The 13,899-nt window shown below is 39.4% G+C and overlaps 1 protein-coding gene across 3 annotated transcripts in view; it reads right to left on the minus strand.

The window, feature by feature from the left end:
- The window catches only part of LOC135698860 (uncharacterized), a 93,659-nt gene that overhangs the window by 63,994 nt on the left and 15,766 nt on the right, over positions 1-13,899 (minus strand). For all 3 annotated transcript variants that reach the window (XM_065219020.1, XM_065219015.1, XM_065219008.1), the window contains exon 2: positions 10,416-10,895. In XM_065219020.1, coding sequence (XP_065075092.1) covers positions 10,416-10,770 — 355 coding nt within the window. In that variant the 5' untranslated portion in view covers positions 10,771-10,895. The remainder of the gene's footprint in view (positions 1-10,415; positions 10,896-13,899) is intronic.

The raw sequence follows: 13,899 nt of genomic DNA on the forward strand, positions 1-13,899 counted from the left end.
TTAACAGAACTAAGTGTGTACAAGTTAAGAACAAATTTTCTCATTAATAAATTTTCCACAGATTTTTAAACTTTTACCGAACAGTTCCGCAATTCAAAAACTCGGTAAAACCATACTGACTCGATTAGTGTGTATGGCTTAGACTTACATGAGATAACAATGTGACGTAAATCAATTTAGAGAATTGTTCAGAAAACAGATACTGTTGTTTAACATCACAATCATTGCGAAAATGATCAAAATTATTGCTGGATCTGTTGAATATGATCTAAACAAAGCTAAAAATATGAATGTTGATGTTTTGAAAAGTTTTTATTTTTTCAACACTTTATGTATGGTGGACTTGTATGAACAGTGCATATTTTTCACTGATTCTTCGAAAATGTTTGGCTAACGTCACATTGCCACAGGTGTTTTAGGGTGTCATTGAAAAGTGAAAAATTGAACTTGGTGGCGCTTACGCCACTTTCCCGTCTCATGACAGTAGATAACTGCTTTTCTGGGCTTTTATACGTTGAATAGTCCACAACCGATGGATAAAAATGAATCACGAATCGGAGAAAGTCACCCTTCTTATAATTGGCCACTTGGAATTGGTAGAGCATGTCAGAAGAATATTATCTTTCTAATTTATTAAGAACTAATTATCCTTCATTTCAATAAAAAAAGATCTAAAGTAAAGTTGTAGCTGAGACAATGAGGACATGTAGTAAGAATATCCATAAATGATGGTGAAAGGTTAGAACGAGGAGAACAAAAAGATCGCGTTTCTTATAGTAATTCCCATACCTACTTCAAAGGGCCAGTACTATATGAGATCGCAACCAAATGAGCGCAAATTTTGGGAGAATGATCAGGACCTGCTTTTATATCGATTAAGAAGGGTGGAGCAAATTAACTATTTTGGAACACCCCATTAACTAGCAATGGAAATGTTTCTGAATTTCCATGTGATTTGACGTGTCCCGTGATGGGTTTATCACTATGATTTTATCCACATACTCACAGGTACCCGGAACATGTACAAGGAACGAGAGGTGGACAAACCTGCAAGCACTGGGAGTTTTCGAACAACGAGTGCTTAGGACCAACTTTGGCGGGATATATGAAAAACGGATTAAGAAGGAGAAGAATGAAGCACGAGCTGGCGAGTCCAATATCAGTATTCAGAAAGTTGGTGGAATGGTACAATGGACTAACTAGTAGCCATGGACCGAGTTAGTTGGTACAACATAGTATAACAGATCAAATCGTCAAGGACATTGGACCATCAACAGTAAAGTGAAGGTTTGTAATGATCAGTAAGAACCTAAGAACCTTCTATTAAGCGAACCCCACACGTATCAATATATTGATGCGAAGGGGAATTATTGACAATTGATGATGTGAACACAGAAATATTTTCAATATCGATGTATTGACGTCAATATCGATGTATTGACGTCAATATAGAATGTATTGACAATACGATTATTGTCAATAAAATCAATCGTGTTGGGTCCACTTTAGATTGCAGTTATGGTTACAATGTTCTCCCTTTCATTTCCTATCCCACACAAACATTGAAAGCTCCCGAGTAAAGGTTTACCCTTACCTAAAAATTACCATTCTAATGATATTATCTAACATGCTTTCAATTTGAAAGGTACGTCTCGAATATTTGCTGATTGGTGCAGAAGTTGAACCGTTCCCCAAACAATGCAAGTAGAGAAGTTGTTTTTTATTCTCACCCCATGAGAGCTATAAACTGGTGGAGCTGGATGGTTTTCACTTCGTCCGTGTAAGTTTATTTTTAGTTTGAGTAAATAGGAACGCCAGCTGCAAAATCGCCGTAGAGAAAACTATTCGCTCAACATCTCGGTGCTGCTCTCTATAACTACTGCTGCTATTGCTGTCCCGTCGGCTTCCGTGTGCTGGATAAATGTCGTGACTGAATGTTTCATGCTGCAATTTCTCCGTGGGGGCCACCCCAGTGGAATGAATAGCATTCATCCTGCGGTGGTTTTCTGCTTGAGCTGGGTGGATTTGGTGAGCTTAATTTGCAGGTTGCTTGAGTGCGAGTAATAAACCGGATCGGGCCAAATTGCTGGCAAAATAGGATTTTAAATGAGAAGTAAGTGTGAGGGGATCCATGCAGAGTTAATGGCAATTTCCTTTGCCGAAAGGGCAATGCTCATTAGGACACGAATTAACTATTCCACCAGAAAAGTACAAATGAGAGTTTGTTGTTTATTTTTTAAGGTTTGGATTTTGTGGAACTTACTTGCGTTAATCGTTTGCTCGATACAAGCACAAAAATGCTAGAATAATGCATTAAATTGCATTTTTCATTCATAAGCTGCAACTGTCTTGTAGATTATTGATGTAAAAATTATACTTAAAGAATCTGTTGGAAAATTTACTAAATGTTCAGATTTGCTAACGTAAATAGTAGCATATCAGCACATTTTTGTCAGTGCGCACCTCAACCTGAGGTAGGGTTTTAAAACAAATGATCAAACTTACGTTTGTCAGAAAACAAGCAGACTCAAGCTTGATACTCGATCCAGGTTGGAGCTGGACAAACATACAATTAACATTGGTTTTAACGAATGAAAACTTTAATGCCGATCTATAATGTTTCCTCTGTCATACACATTCATTAATTTAAAGGCATGCAAAATGGGATTATGACATGACTCAGTCTAATATATCACCCTTGCTATCGGATATATCTTTTTGATATTTGATAGGAGTGTATCATCTGTCAGTTATAAAAAAATAAAATCCCATGTTTTGTTGTCACTGCTATTGACATCAGTATCAACATAAAAAGTCAATAATATTTAGTCCCATGTCGATATGCCGAGTCCCATTTCACATATACGTATCCCAAACTAGACGCATGCACTATAAATAGTCCTACGTCACGGATATACAACCGTTTCCGTACAGCGTTCGGGCATATAGTCATCAATCACGTTCTGTTATCATTTGTTGGCTGCTCTCTGGGGGGAAATTGGAGCACTTTACAATGAGTGCGTAAGATGTTACGACTTTAAATGAATGCAATGTTGGTATGGACGACTTGTTTGCAATACAGTAGCCCCTCCATATATGGTACCGTCCGCTGTTCTCAGCTGACCTTCAACCAATTACGTTGATTGTTTGTATATGAGTAGTGTCAACCACTAGGTATTTACAGAAAATCAGCTCAGTTGGTTAAAGGAAAACCGATGAACAGCGTTGGGTGGACGGTACCACCTACCGCATATATGGAAGGGTTACTGTAAGCACTGTGGATGCTGGCCAAAAGGTTCGCATAGTGAGAGACGACAGCTTTCCTTATGTAGTTGTATCGATTTATGAGTAAACAATGTTAGGAGAGCTGCTGCAGTAAGGGGAGGGTTATATTTATTTTGATTGGCAGGTGCAGCATTATTGCAATAAAATACCTGTCTTTCAGAAGCTCTGATAGGTGGTGTGAATTGTTTTGAAATAATAGCTCATTCAATGTTTGAGTCTTGCATTTGGACGCCAACTGTCTGCATAAGTTTACTTTATCACCAACGTAGAGTATTGTATTGACAAAAGTTTAATGTTGATGGTATGGTAGGGGAAAACTTACAAAGGGAGATATATTTAAATTACTTACTTAGCTTTAGAATACATTTTACGTTTCTCTCGCAAAGCTCTATTTTTCCTTAAATGGGATTAAAAGGAAATGATACATTTAGCTTTGGGTTGAGATTTGAAGTAATTAAGTTAAGTTAAGTTTTCTTCTAGGAATCGGTGATAGATTTTAGATCCCGTAATGTACCACGAAAAGATGATCTACCCACGTCGCGGCGTGCACTTATTGGAATGCAAACTTTAGAAAGCAGATGGTTGATGCTCAAGAGGTTGTACATCTCCGACATTTTAACCGGAAACATAGACTGTAACAGTATCCTTCAGAATGTGTGCTTACATGTACCTGCCCACCAGCTACACAATCAGCAAACTCTGTGGATTCCTAAACACCGAACCAACTACGGCCAACATAATCCATTGGAAGCATGCTGCAAAGCCTACAATGGCTACCATTAGTAAATTAGTCTGTTATAATAGGATTAAATCATTTTAAGCAGTCTATGCGACCATTTGGTTGAAGGCGGTGACATATAAATAAAAATACTAAAATAAGAAAATAAAAGACAAAACGTTGAAAGCACGCCAAAATGGTTTAAAATCGCCATAATGGCAAAAAAAAAACACCAAAATGACCTTAAAACACTGAAATGGTTTTTATAATGCTAGAATTATCTATAAAATTATAAAAAAAGCTTGCAAATTCAATGATATACCAGACCTGAAAAATGTTAATATCAATAAAAAACCTGAATGTATCCACATATAGCGAGATCTGTCCCTTCTTACTTATTCTAATTTCGACAAAATCCACATTAAGGGAAAATGATTATGATAATTTCTGAGTGGTGTGAGAACTTATGTGTACAACTCTGATTAATCCACCTAGCAGTGATAAGTGGCTTTGCTTGTATATTATTAAATAGATTCACTTTATTTTCTGGTCACCATACGAGGGGTACAAGAACTTAACTGAATGTTAAACAATAAATACTAGTTTCCCAGCGGTATACAAGAATGATAAAATAGGAAACTAAGTTTGCACATGAGTCCAGTGTTGTAAGCCGTCGCAGTAGTCTCGTTGTAAGCGTAGTCGCAGTATCTTCCCAAAACAAGCTATCAAAATACAGTACCAAACTAAAATATCGTGTAAACGTCTCTCACCATGACACTGTTAACAAAGAACGCCACGTTTTTATGTGTTTGAACTTTTCTCAGAATACGAGCTGCAAATGTTGTGCTTGAGTGAATTCTCAAAATAACATGCAACAATTTCTTAGTGTTAACATTTCTGATCAGATGTACTGCGGGTGTGCTTTTGCGAGAGTGACGTTTCTTTGCACGGTTGTTTTTTGTAACCAGCGATTGTAAGTGTTCTTGAGAATTGCACTGTCTCCTTGGAGGCCGGTTCACCGTGTTCGGATGTCACGTTTTCATCGTGTAGTTTTATCGAGAGTCTCTCAGAGACGATAGTTTTGTTTGACTGCAGAAGGATATAAATCATCCTCGAATCTATGGGAGCTCTTCGAAATCGACGTGAAGTCATGGATTCCTTTGCAACATATCGGGTGAGATCTTTCCTTTATTGTTATCTTAACATTCATTTCATTATTATGTGACACATTATATGCTGGGTATGGGACGGTCCAACCAGGGCACCCGATCGAAGCGATTTGCATGGGGAGAGTGGAATTGCCAACTTCTTGTCGTTAACAGATCGTGAATTGAAGGCGGGCTCTTCTTCCCCACTAATTGGGATATCCCCTCGTGCGATGGTTTGTACATTACCGGGTTGTAGGATTTTATTGTTTGAAGGAGATTCTCATTGATCCCGTGGACTAAGCGTAAGTGCCTCTGCTTACAGGTTCACCCTCCGTTTTTGGCCCTTCATACAATGGTACATTGAATACAATCAGGTATTGTACTTGATCCTGTCGTACGGGGTGGAAAGTCAACAGTCTAAAATTCCTTTATATACATACATACATACATACTATTGCACCCCTAAATAACCAGTCAATTCCCTGATAGGTGGAAGGGATAAAAGCTTGTGCTGCTGCCGAAGCCCGGAAAACCGCCGGGGGATCCTGCATCGTATAGGCCAATATGCTTGCTGGATACTGTCGGAAAGCTCTTGGAGAGGATCATCCTGAACAGGCTGACGAAATGTACGGAGAGTGAACACGGATTGTCGGAGAGGCAGTTTGGATTCCGGAAAGGGAGATCGACGGTGGATGCAATTCGGACAGTGATTGACAGAGCCGAGAAGGCCTCCAAACAGAAGCGGAGAGGAAATAGATACTGCGCCGCGATTACGATTGATGTGAAGAATGCATTCAATAGCGCCAGCTGGGAGGCCATCGCCAAGGCACTCCATAGAATGAGGGTTCCAGACTACCTCTGCAGGATTCTAAGTAGTTACTTCCAGAACCGGGTCCTGGTTTACGTGACAGACACGGGGCAGAAATCGCTTAGAATCACGGCGGGAGTTCCACAAGGCTCCATTCTAGGTCCCGCGCTGTTGAACGGAATGTACAATGACGTGCTGACGCTCAAACAGCCCATAGGAGTTTAGATCGTTGGCTTTGCGGACGATGTCGTCTTGTCGGTAACCGGTGAGACGCTGGCAGAAGTGGAAATGCTGACGGCCGAGGCGATAGATACGATTGGTAACTGGATGCAAGGAGCGAAGCTGCAGATAGCCCACCACAAAACAGAAGTGATGTTGGTCATTAACTGCAAAGCAGTGCAGCGGGCAGAAATCACCGTTGGAAAGCACACTATTGTTTCGAAGCGCGTGCCGAAGTATCTGAGAGTGATGATCGATGACCGGCTAAACGATAACAGCCACATCGAATATGCTTGCGAGAAGGCCGCAAAGTTCATCAACGCAATAGCCAGAATCATGCCGAACAATTCTGGTCCATGCAGCAGCAAGAGGCGTCTTATGGCTAGGCTGTCCTCATCGATACTAAGGTACGGAGGTCCAGCCTGGATTGAAGTGCTGAAAACGAAGCAGAACCAAAGGAAATTGAGCAGTTCGTTCCAGCTCATGGCCATGCGAGTTGTGAGTGCGTACAGAACCATTTCGATGGAGGCAGCATGCGTTATCGCCGGTATGATCCCAGGACTACGAGTACTATATGACGAGAGAAACCAGAGGAGTACGAAAAATGGTGAGAATGGTGTCGATGGCTAAGTGGCAACAGGAGTGGATTGCAGCAGAGAATGGTAGATGGACACACAGGCTGATACCGATTCTTTCGACCTGGGTGAACAGGAAGCATGGAGAAGTCAACTTCCACTTGACGTAGTTCCTGTCTGGTCATGGCTGCTTCAGGAAGTACCTGCATCGGTTCGGACACACAACGTCACCCTTCTGTCCGGAGTGTGGGAATGTGGAAGAATAATCAGAGTACGTGGTCTTCGAATGTCTTAGATTTGATGATGTGCGAGAGGATATGCTCGCCCTTAGCACGGAGAATGTCGTCGAAGAAATGTGGAGGAGGGCACCTTTAACGCCGTCAGCAGAGCAGAAACGCAGATCAGAGCGCTGCAGCGAAAATGGCGAGAGGACCAGCTAGAAAGTAGTAATGTGCTCACACAAGTGCGAAATGAAAGCTGAAGTCGGGAGAACTCTTCGTCAGAGTAGGCTGAATCCACCACCGGGGATAACCGATAACGTGACGCTGGGAGCTAAATGGCACACAAATTGGAGAGACGATCAGCGAACTGGAAGTGCCAATTAGCTGAGGTAAAGCGAGGTGCGTAATTCACGGCTCCCTCCGAAGTAATACGACAAGTGGTTCCGGGGAAAAGAGCAAGGCATACAAGGAGGTTTTAGTGCGGTAAGAATCCAACACACCGTGTCACCGCGACTGTGCGGCCAGTCGTCAAGTGGTGGCACGATGGCCTTTTTGAAGGTTTCCTCCTTGCCAAAAAAAAAAAAAAAAAAAAAAAACGCAGACATGTTCCGATCTCGTCGAGCTGAGTCGAATGGTATATGATGGTTTTGATACGTTTTCCGTTAAATCCAACGTGAAGGCCCATATTCACCGGATCTTATTCCGGCCATATATCCGGAACCGGTTCACCGATTCCAAAACCGTTCAATAGCGTTCAATGGGACCCCAAGACCTATCATTTGGCGCCGAGCGTCCAAATCGGTTGAGCGGTTGCTGAGAAACGTGAGCGCATTCATTTCGTTACATACACACACACATACACACATACACACACACACAGACATGTTCCGATCTCGTCGAGCTGAGTCGAATGGTATATGACACTCGGCCCTCCGGGCCTCGGATCGATAGTCTCTTTTTCAAGTGATATCTATACCCTTCTTTGTAAGAAGGGTAAAAAGGTTTTTCCCATACATTTTTGAAGCTGCTTTACTACCAGTCTTCGGAGAGAGAAAAATTTCAAATTTGAGGAAGAAAATTCTCTCTCACGAAATCAAACTCTCAACATGCCATGTATTTTTTGACACTCGATTTGTGATTTCCCTTTCACAGATTACAAAATAGTGTATCTGACACTACAAAACATGTCTGGTACCCCTATATATGCATTTAGATTAAAATTAACAGGAAGGACTTCCTTTTTTACACATTCTGCACAAAAGTTATTTTCTGACCACCCCCCCCCCCCATTCACAAAAATCAACGGGAAATCCTGTGAGGGGTGAGCTATTTTTTGTGCAGAAGGTGTAAAAAAGGAGGGACTTCGAATATTAATCTAAATGCATATATAAAAGTACCAGACATGTTTTGCACTGCACAGTCTTCTGTGAACAATTAACGGAAAACAGATTATGCGTAGTTCCCGATAGATATCACCACAAATAACAGCAGTGACATCTGATGGAACATGTATGCAGAAGCTTGAAAAAATGATTAATTGTTTACATATGAACGTAATAGCCTTTAGGTCCCACACGCAACTTCGAGGTAGCAAATTTGGGTGTTAGTTAACGTGGGGACATATAGTTTTTTTTTCGCAAATTTGATGTTAACAGTTATTGTTTACAAAAGCAGTATCGAGTATTTGACCAAATATATTATATTAACAATATGATCCACTCTTTCGCTTAGCTGGTGAACCGAATTTTTAGCGATGAAAGCACCTCTGTGGCCAAAAAGACTGTTTCAAACACACAGTTGGTACATGAGCGGGTCGGTCTTCATCTCTTTTTGCCAGTGGTGGCGGGGGGGGGGGACACCCCTCACCATCCCTCTCCAAAGGGGGAGTTTGATAAAGAGAGATGAAAAAACCGATTTGTGCCTTCCTTAAAAGTTGTCCTAGCTCGCTTGTCTAATATCTATATACAATCTTCACACTGCCGTACTCTAACGGAACTATCAACTCTATGCTTTCATCTACTCCATCTATCGTATAAAAATTACCACTACAGTCTGTTATTTGAAATTAGCATCTTCAACTATGTAAATCGTTGACTTCACGTAGAAGTAATACCAACAATCAATACGAAACTAACGATTTTAAATTGGCTCACCACTATAGTAGCCTATTGGTCCCAAGCAAACGATTAACGTACCCTATTCTAGTTGAAATTCTATTACTACACTATGTTTGTTTTGATTCGCTATGAAAGTTTGACAGATAACATCAGGGGTGTGTGGATTCATGCAGAACATGCAGGGGTGAGTGAAATAGCTTGGGACTGCTTGGGACCGTTGTTCTGGTACTGAGTGAGCCAAAAATAATAATGATTTTCTTCGGGACCCAGTGGTCTTAGAGTTACCTCTATGGTAATACTAAAAACATATAGTCAAAAAGGCTACCAATGTATTTGTTTATCGTCACAAGGGGTAAACGAAATTAAAATTTGTTTAATATTTCAAATTTCAGCATTTTATTTTATTTGATGACAACAGTGACATGTCAGACATATTTTAAAATAATATACACAATGTAATTAATGAAAATAATTTGACCCTTACTTTTGTAATAAGTGCTATATTCGCACCCCTCGATTGTAATTGAATGATTGTTGCTGACCTTTTTCAACGCTAGATGGTGCGTGAAGATATATTTTGCGGGTCGCCATTGTAACATTTGGAAAAGGCATGAATGGATCATAATGTTAATATGATATATTTGATTTGACGCTTGCTGTTGCAAAAGTAGAATGTCAGCTCCAGGTTACAAACTATTCAAATTTATATTTATTCATCTTTTTCAACACATACATGAATAATGTTTGAGAACTGATATTGTGCAACAATCATTGGCAACACTCAGGCATGCTCCAGGTGCCCCAGCAATAGAATCCAGACTATGAAATTCAAGTTTTTGATACTGCACGAGAAGGACACTTATCATCGGTAGGTGGATTAATTATGATTTTTCGTATTCAATTGGCCGCGGCATCCACAATATAGCTCTAACTTTGTTTCTAATTCATAAAATGCGATTAATGTTATGTATGGGTAATTTCTTCTCAAGTTACCGACTAAATTTGCAGAATAGCATCACGCTTTGAAACAATGGTAGAATTACTTAACTAGGGGAAATGGATGTAATGACGGCCTAAATGCCCCTAATTTGGGTCCATACATAAATTCTGCAATCGACTAAATTTTCAATAGGGACCAAAAATATTCATTAGTACCGTCTCAATGACGCGTTCATCTAAGTAAAATTGATAAATAGCAGATTTTTAGCGGTGGGCCCAACCCCATAGGCCAACATTAGAGCCATTTCCCCTACTTGACGAACATATCTATAGGCATACTAGGGAAAACATAGAAATGTTACTGAATAGGAATGCATGAACTCACCAGACTTATTGTTGACAACATCGTACTCATCGTACTCATCGTCGTTGTAGTCATCGTCATCTTCTTCTAGATGAGGTGCCACCATTTCCGGCAGCGTGCGAGTTCGAACGTTGAGCCCCGTGGCCGGTTTGGCCTCGGTGTTGGTTGTCTCAATGGCCAACGTCATTGGAAGCATCTTGATAAACACGTACGATAGGTAGAGCAGTGCAAAGTACGATTTTCGCAGCTTTCGATTCTTTATGTACTTATCGCTAATAAGGGCGTAGATGATCCGATGGTAGAGCAGATTCTTTTGCTGGTGACTTTTCGCTGTGTGTCCTCCCCATATGTGGTCGGGGAAAAAACTCACTATCATCTTTGATGACTTACAGCTGTACGGGCATGTCGCGAATGCTTCAGACTCATTTAATGATCATTTGTGTTCGGTTTTGATTTTCTCAAGGTAAGTTGCATTGTTGTTTTGTTGTCATATCACTCACACTGGTGGGAGAAAATAAGGCTCTCCAATTAATAATGACACGTTCTGAGTAACCTGTTGCTTCCGACCTTAATGTGCTACTTCAGATTTTTGTCATTGATTGGATGAAGAGTGCTTGAACTTTGCTTAAAGAAGAAGTGCCATTATTCTTAGTCATTAGGTGTTGTTTCTCCTTCAATGGCGAGCATAATAGTGCCACACTTCACACTGGCAGTGACCCAATGGCATCGGCATCTCTTGATGCTTTCTAGAACAACTCTTGCGCGTTCTACGTGCTCAGAATTAAGCCAATGCAAGCGAACAGGAAACCGTTGCATAACGTCACACTTGTATATGCTTTCTTCCAAACACCCGTACAAACAGAGAGGAGAAAGTTGTTTGATACAGGTAGGGTTAAAATCTAAATTCTGGCACAACACGCACTTATCATAGGTACTGTCAGATTTGATAAAAAAAAACACAAATTGATGATACATTGATAACAATCTAACACTGCTTATTGATTTCAATTCTGTCATACGAGTTTGTATTCCCTTCAAACACATTGCAAATTCATTGGATTAACTTCGTCATACGGATGAAGGTAAACAAAATTATTTGCTGGGTGCACTTTGTGTTGTAACTTTTTAACTAAACTATCGTATAACACGTATGACGTATCATTCGCGTCTGAATCATTGATTTATCTGATGTTTCTACTCGATATGACGGAAACGGGCGCTTATGCCGAAGTAGTGCGCTACCCTATAGGAAAGGCTTTTGCCGGAGCGTCAATTTTCCGGCTCGTATACTCGTTGATAAATTAATTCCATGCTGCGAGCTTTCCATTTGGAGAGCAGACATGTTTTCCGAGAAAACACACGGTTCTATATTTTTTCTCTTACAATGCGAGTCACGAAGCTTAAAGAACACTTATGAAATCTATTGGCATTGTCTTTTGAGTGCAATGTTGAGGTCTACTCTTTTAAGAGAAGGTTATCAACATTAAGCAGTGAAAAGTTATCATATTATCCTTATATTTTCGTTCACCTTTGCTTTTACAAATGAATATATAGAAATCTGTGAAGAATATGGTAATGATTTCGTACACTAATTAATGCTAGCTCAAATTGATTGCCTGGGTAGAAATGTTGAAACATAATGCTAAGTTTTTTTTTATGGATTTTAATGTGATCGAACTATCTCAACTGGGAGGGCTTACTAGAAACTTCTCATCAATTTATAAGTGATCTTCTAGTAAAAAAATTACATCACATTTCATTAAAATTTTATTTTATTTTCGCAAATTGCTTTTGTTACAGTCAATATTAGCATATGGTACAAGAGATTCAATATTCTTTTTCGCGTAAAATAATATGTTTCGTTTCGCTTTTCATTTATTACCTTTCAGTTGATTTTGAAACGTTTTAAGTTTTTGGTTTTGTTTTTTTTGTGATCTGTTAGATTTCCCAGTTTGGTTAGAAGTTTCGAAGCTAAAGCATGTCCATAGGCCTAATAGAAAGATAGGTAGAAAATTGTGTATCCTGAAGAATAGCTGCATGTTGAGACTATGATTAAGACTTGTAGAATGCTTTAAAACCTCAATAAAACTTGCAATGTTACTTGGGTGTAGTCACATTTTGTCTGCAGTCAATATTTTATTTTATGTTTTCCTGTAATTATCGTAAATAATAGTTATTCAATAATAGATAATTCAGCCTTATATAGGAGTTAATTCGATCATTCGAGTTAGACCCTTTTAAAAAGGATTGGAATTAAAATTGAGAAGCTCGACCAGCTTGACCCCTGCCGCTTTTGTTTACTGAGAAAAAGAAGCTCCTTCAAAACAAAACAATTACTATGGTCGCACCGCCTGCTTAAGCGAATCCTGACCCATCTCCTACCCAACTATCCAACTCCGTAGCATCTATGGGGGCGTCGGTGAGTTGCTGGCCTTCCGTTAAGTAGATGTTACATCAACAATATCCTTCCTTTCCCCGTAACGGAGAAGATGGGCGTGGCCGGCAATGGTAATTGTCAATTGGAGAGCTATTAATTCTTAAATAGTTTTCCTTGAGCAATTAGAATGAGAAAGTTAAAGTAGACACATGACAGTTGCCAGTGTGCAACCTACGAGTTACTCTGTTACAAACGCAACGCAGCGCATTTAAGGTGATCGAACTATCTCTATTAACTATCTTTTAACCAATATTGCTCAGTGAATTGCTTATAAAATGTCTGATACAATAAAATTTTCTGAATTGCTTTCGAATTCCCACTTACAGGATGATAACAACTATATTTTCATGTACTATAATCATAACAACTCACATTCAACAGATATTCCATATGGTTCATTCCGCGCTAAGTGTCCTAGGCAGTTGGAATTGACCTCTTCCGATTTGGACAGCATTTGAAGGGTGAGCTTAGAGCACCCCTCGGTCAAGGTGAGCATTATCTATTTTTCAAGATTCTCAAGAAAGCACTAAATTCTTTTGTTAATATCTCCTGAATGAATAAAGCCATAGATAGCACTAGGTACTGTTTTCATAAGAGAGAGTTGGTGAAGATACCTTAATGTGCAACTATTATTTCTATACAGTGTTGCCAAATATTTTTAATTCAAATTTTAAAACTTCAAACAAAATTTTCAATATTTTAATTTATATTTTTATGTCACCATCAAGTGAAAACTAGATGTATGAGTGCTCATTGCAAGCCAGCCTATATTACATGATATAAGCCATAGTCTGTCCGGGGTATAAAAGTAATTGGTGCAGCTTCTGAGATACTGTGTTTGAAATCCTCGAAAGTAAAATTATTTAAAAAAAAAGCTTTTGTTAATTTTAACCTTTGTTTCTTTTACTAATGCGTGGATTAATGGTCTTGACTCATTTGTTGAAATATGCTTCGAAGAAAAACATAGGAAATATAATACTAAGAGAAATGCTTATTGCAGTGTTGTCTACTTGTTATTTTATATAGCGACTGAACTCTTTTAACGTGATTTTTTTTTGTAGATGCAAT

Source organism: Ochlerotatus camptorhynchus, unplaced genomic scaffold (genome assembly GCF_037179485.1).
Source record: "Ochlerotatus camptorhynchus isolate MF236.1 unplaced genomic scaffold, CSIRO-AGI_Acam_v1.1 ptg000008l, whole genome shotgun sequence".
NCBI lineage: Eukaryota > Metazoa > Arthropoda > Insecta > Diptera > Culicidae > Ochlerotatus > Ochlerotatus camptorhynchus.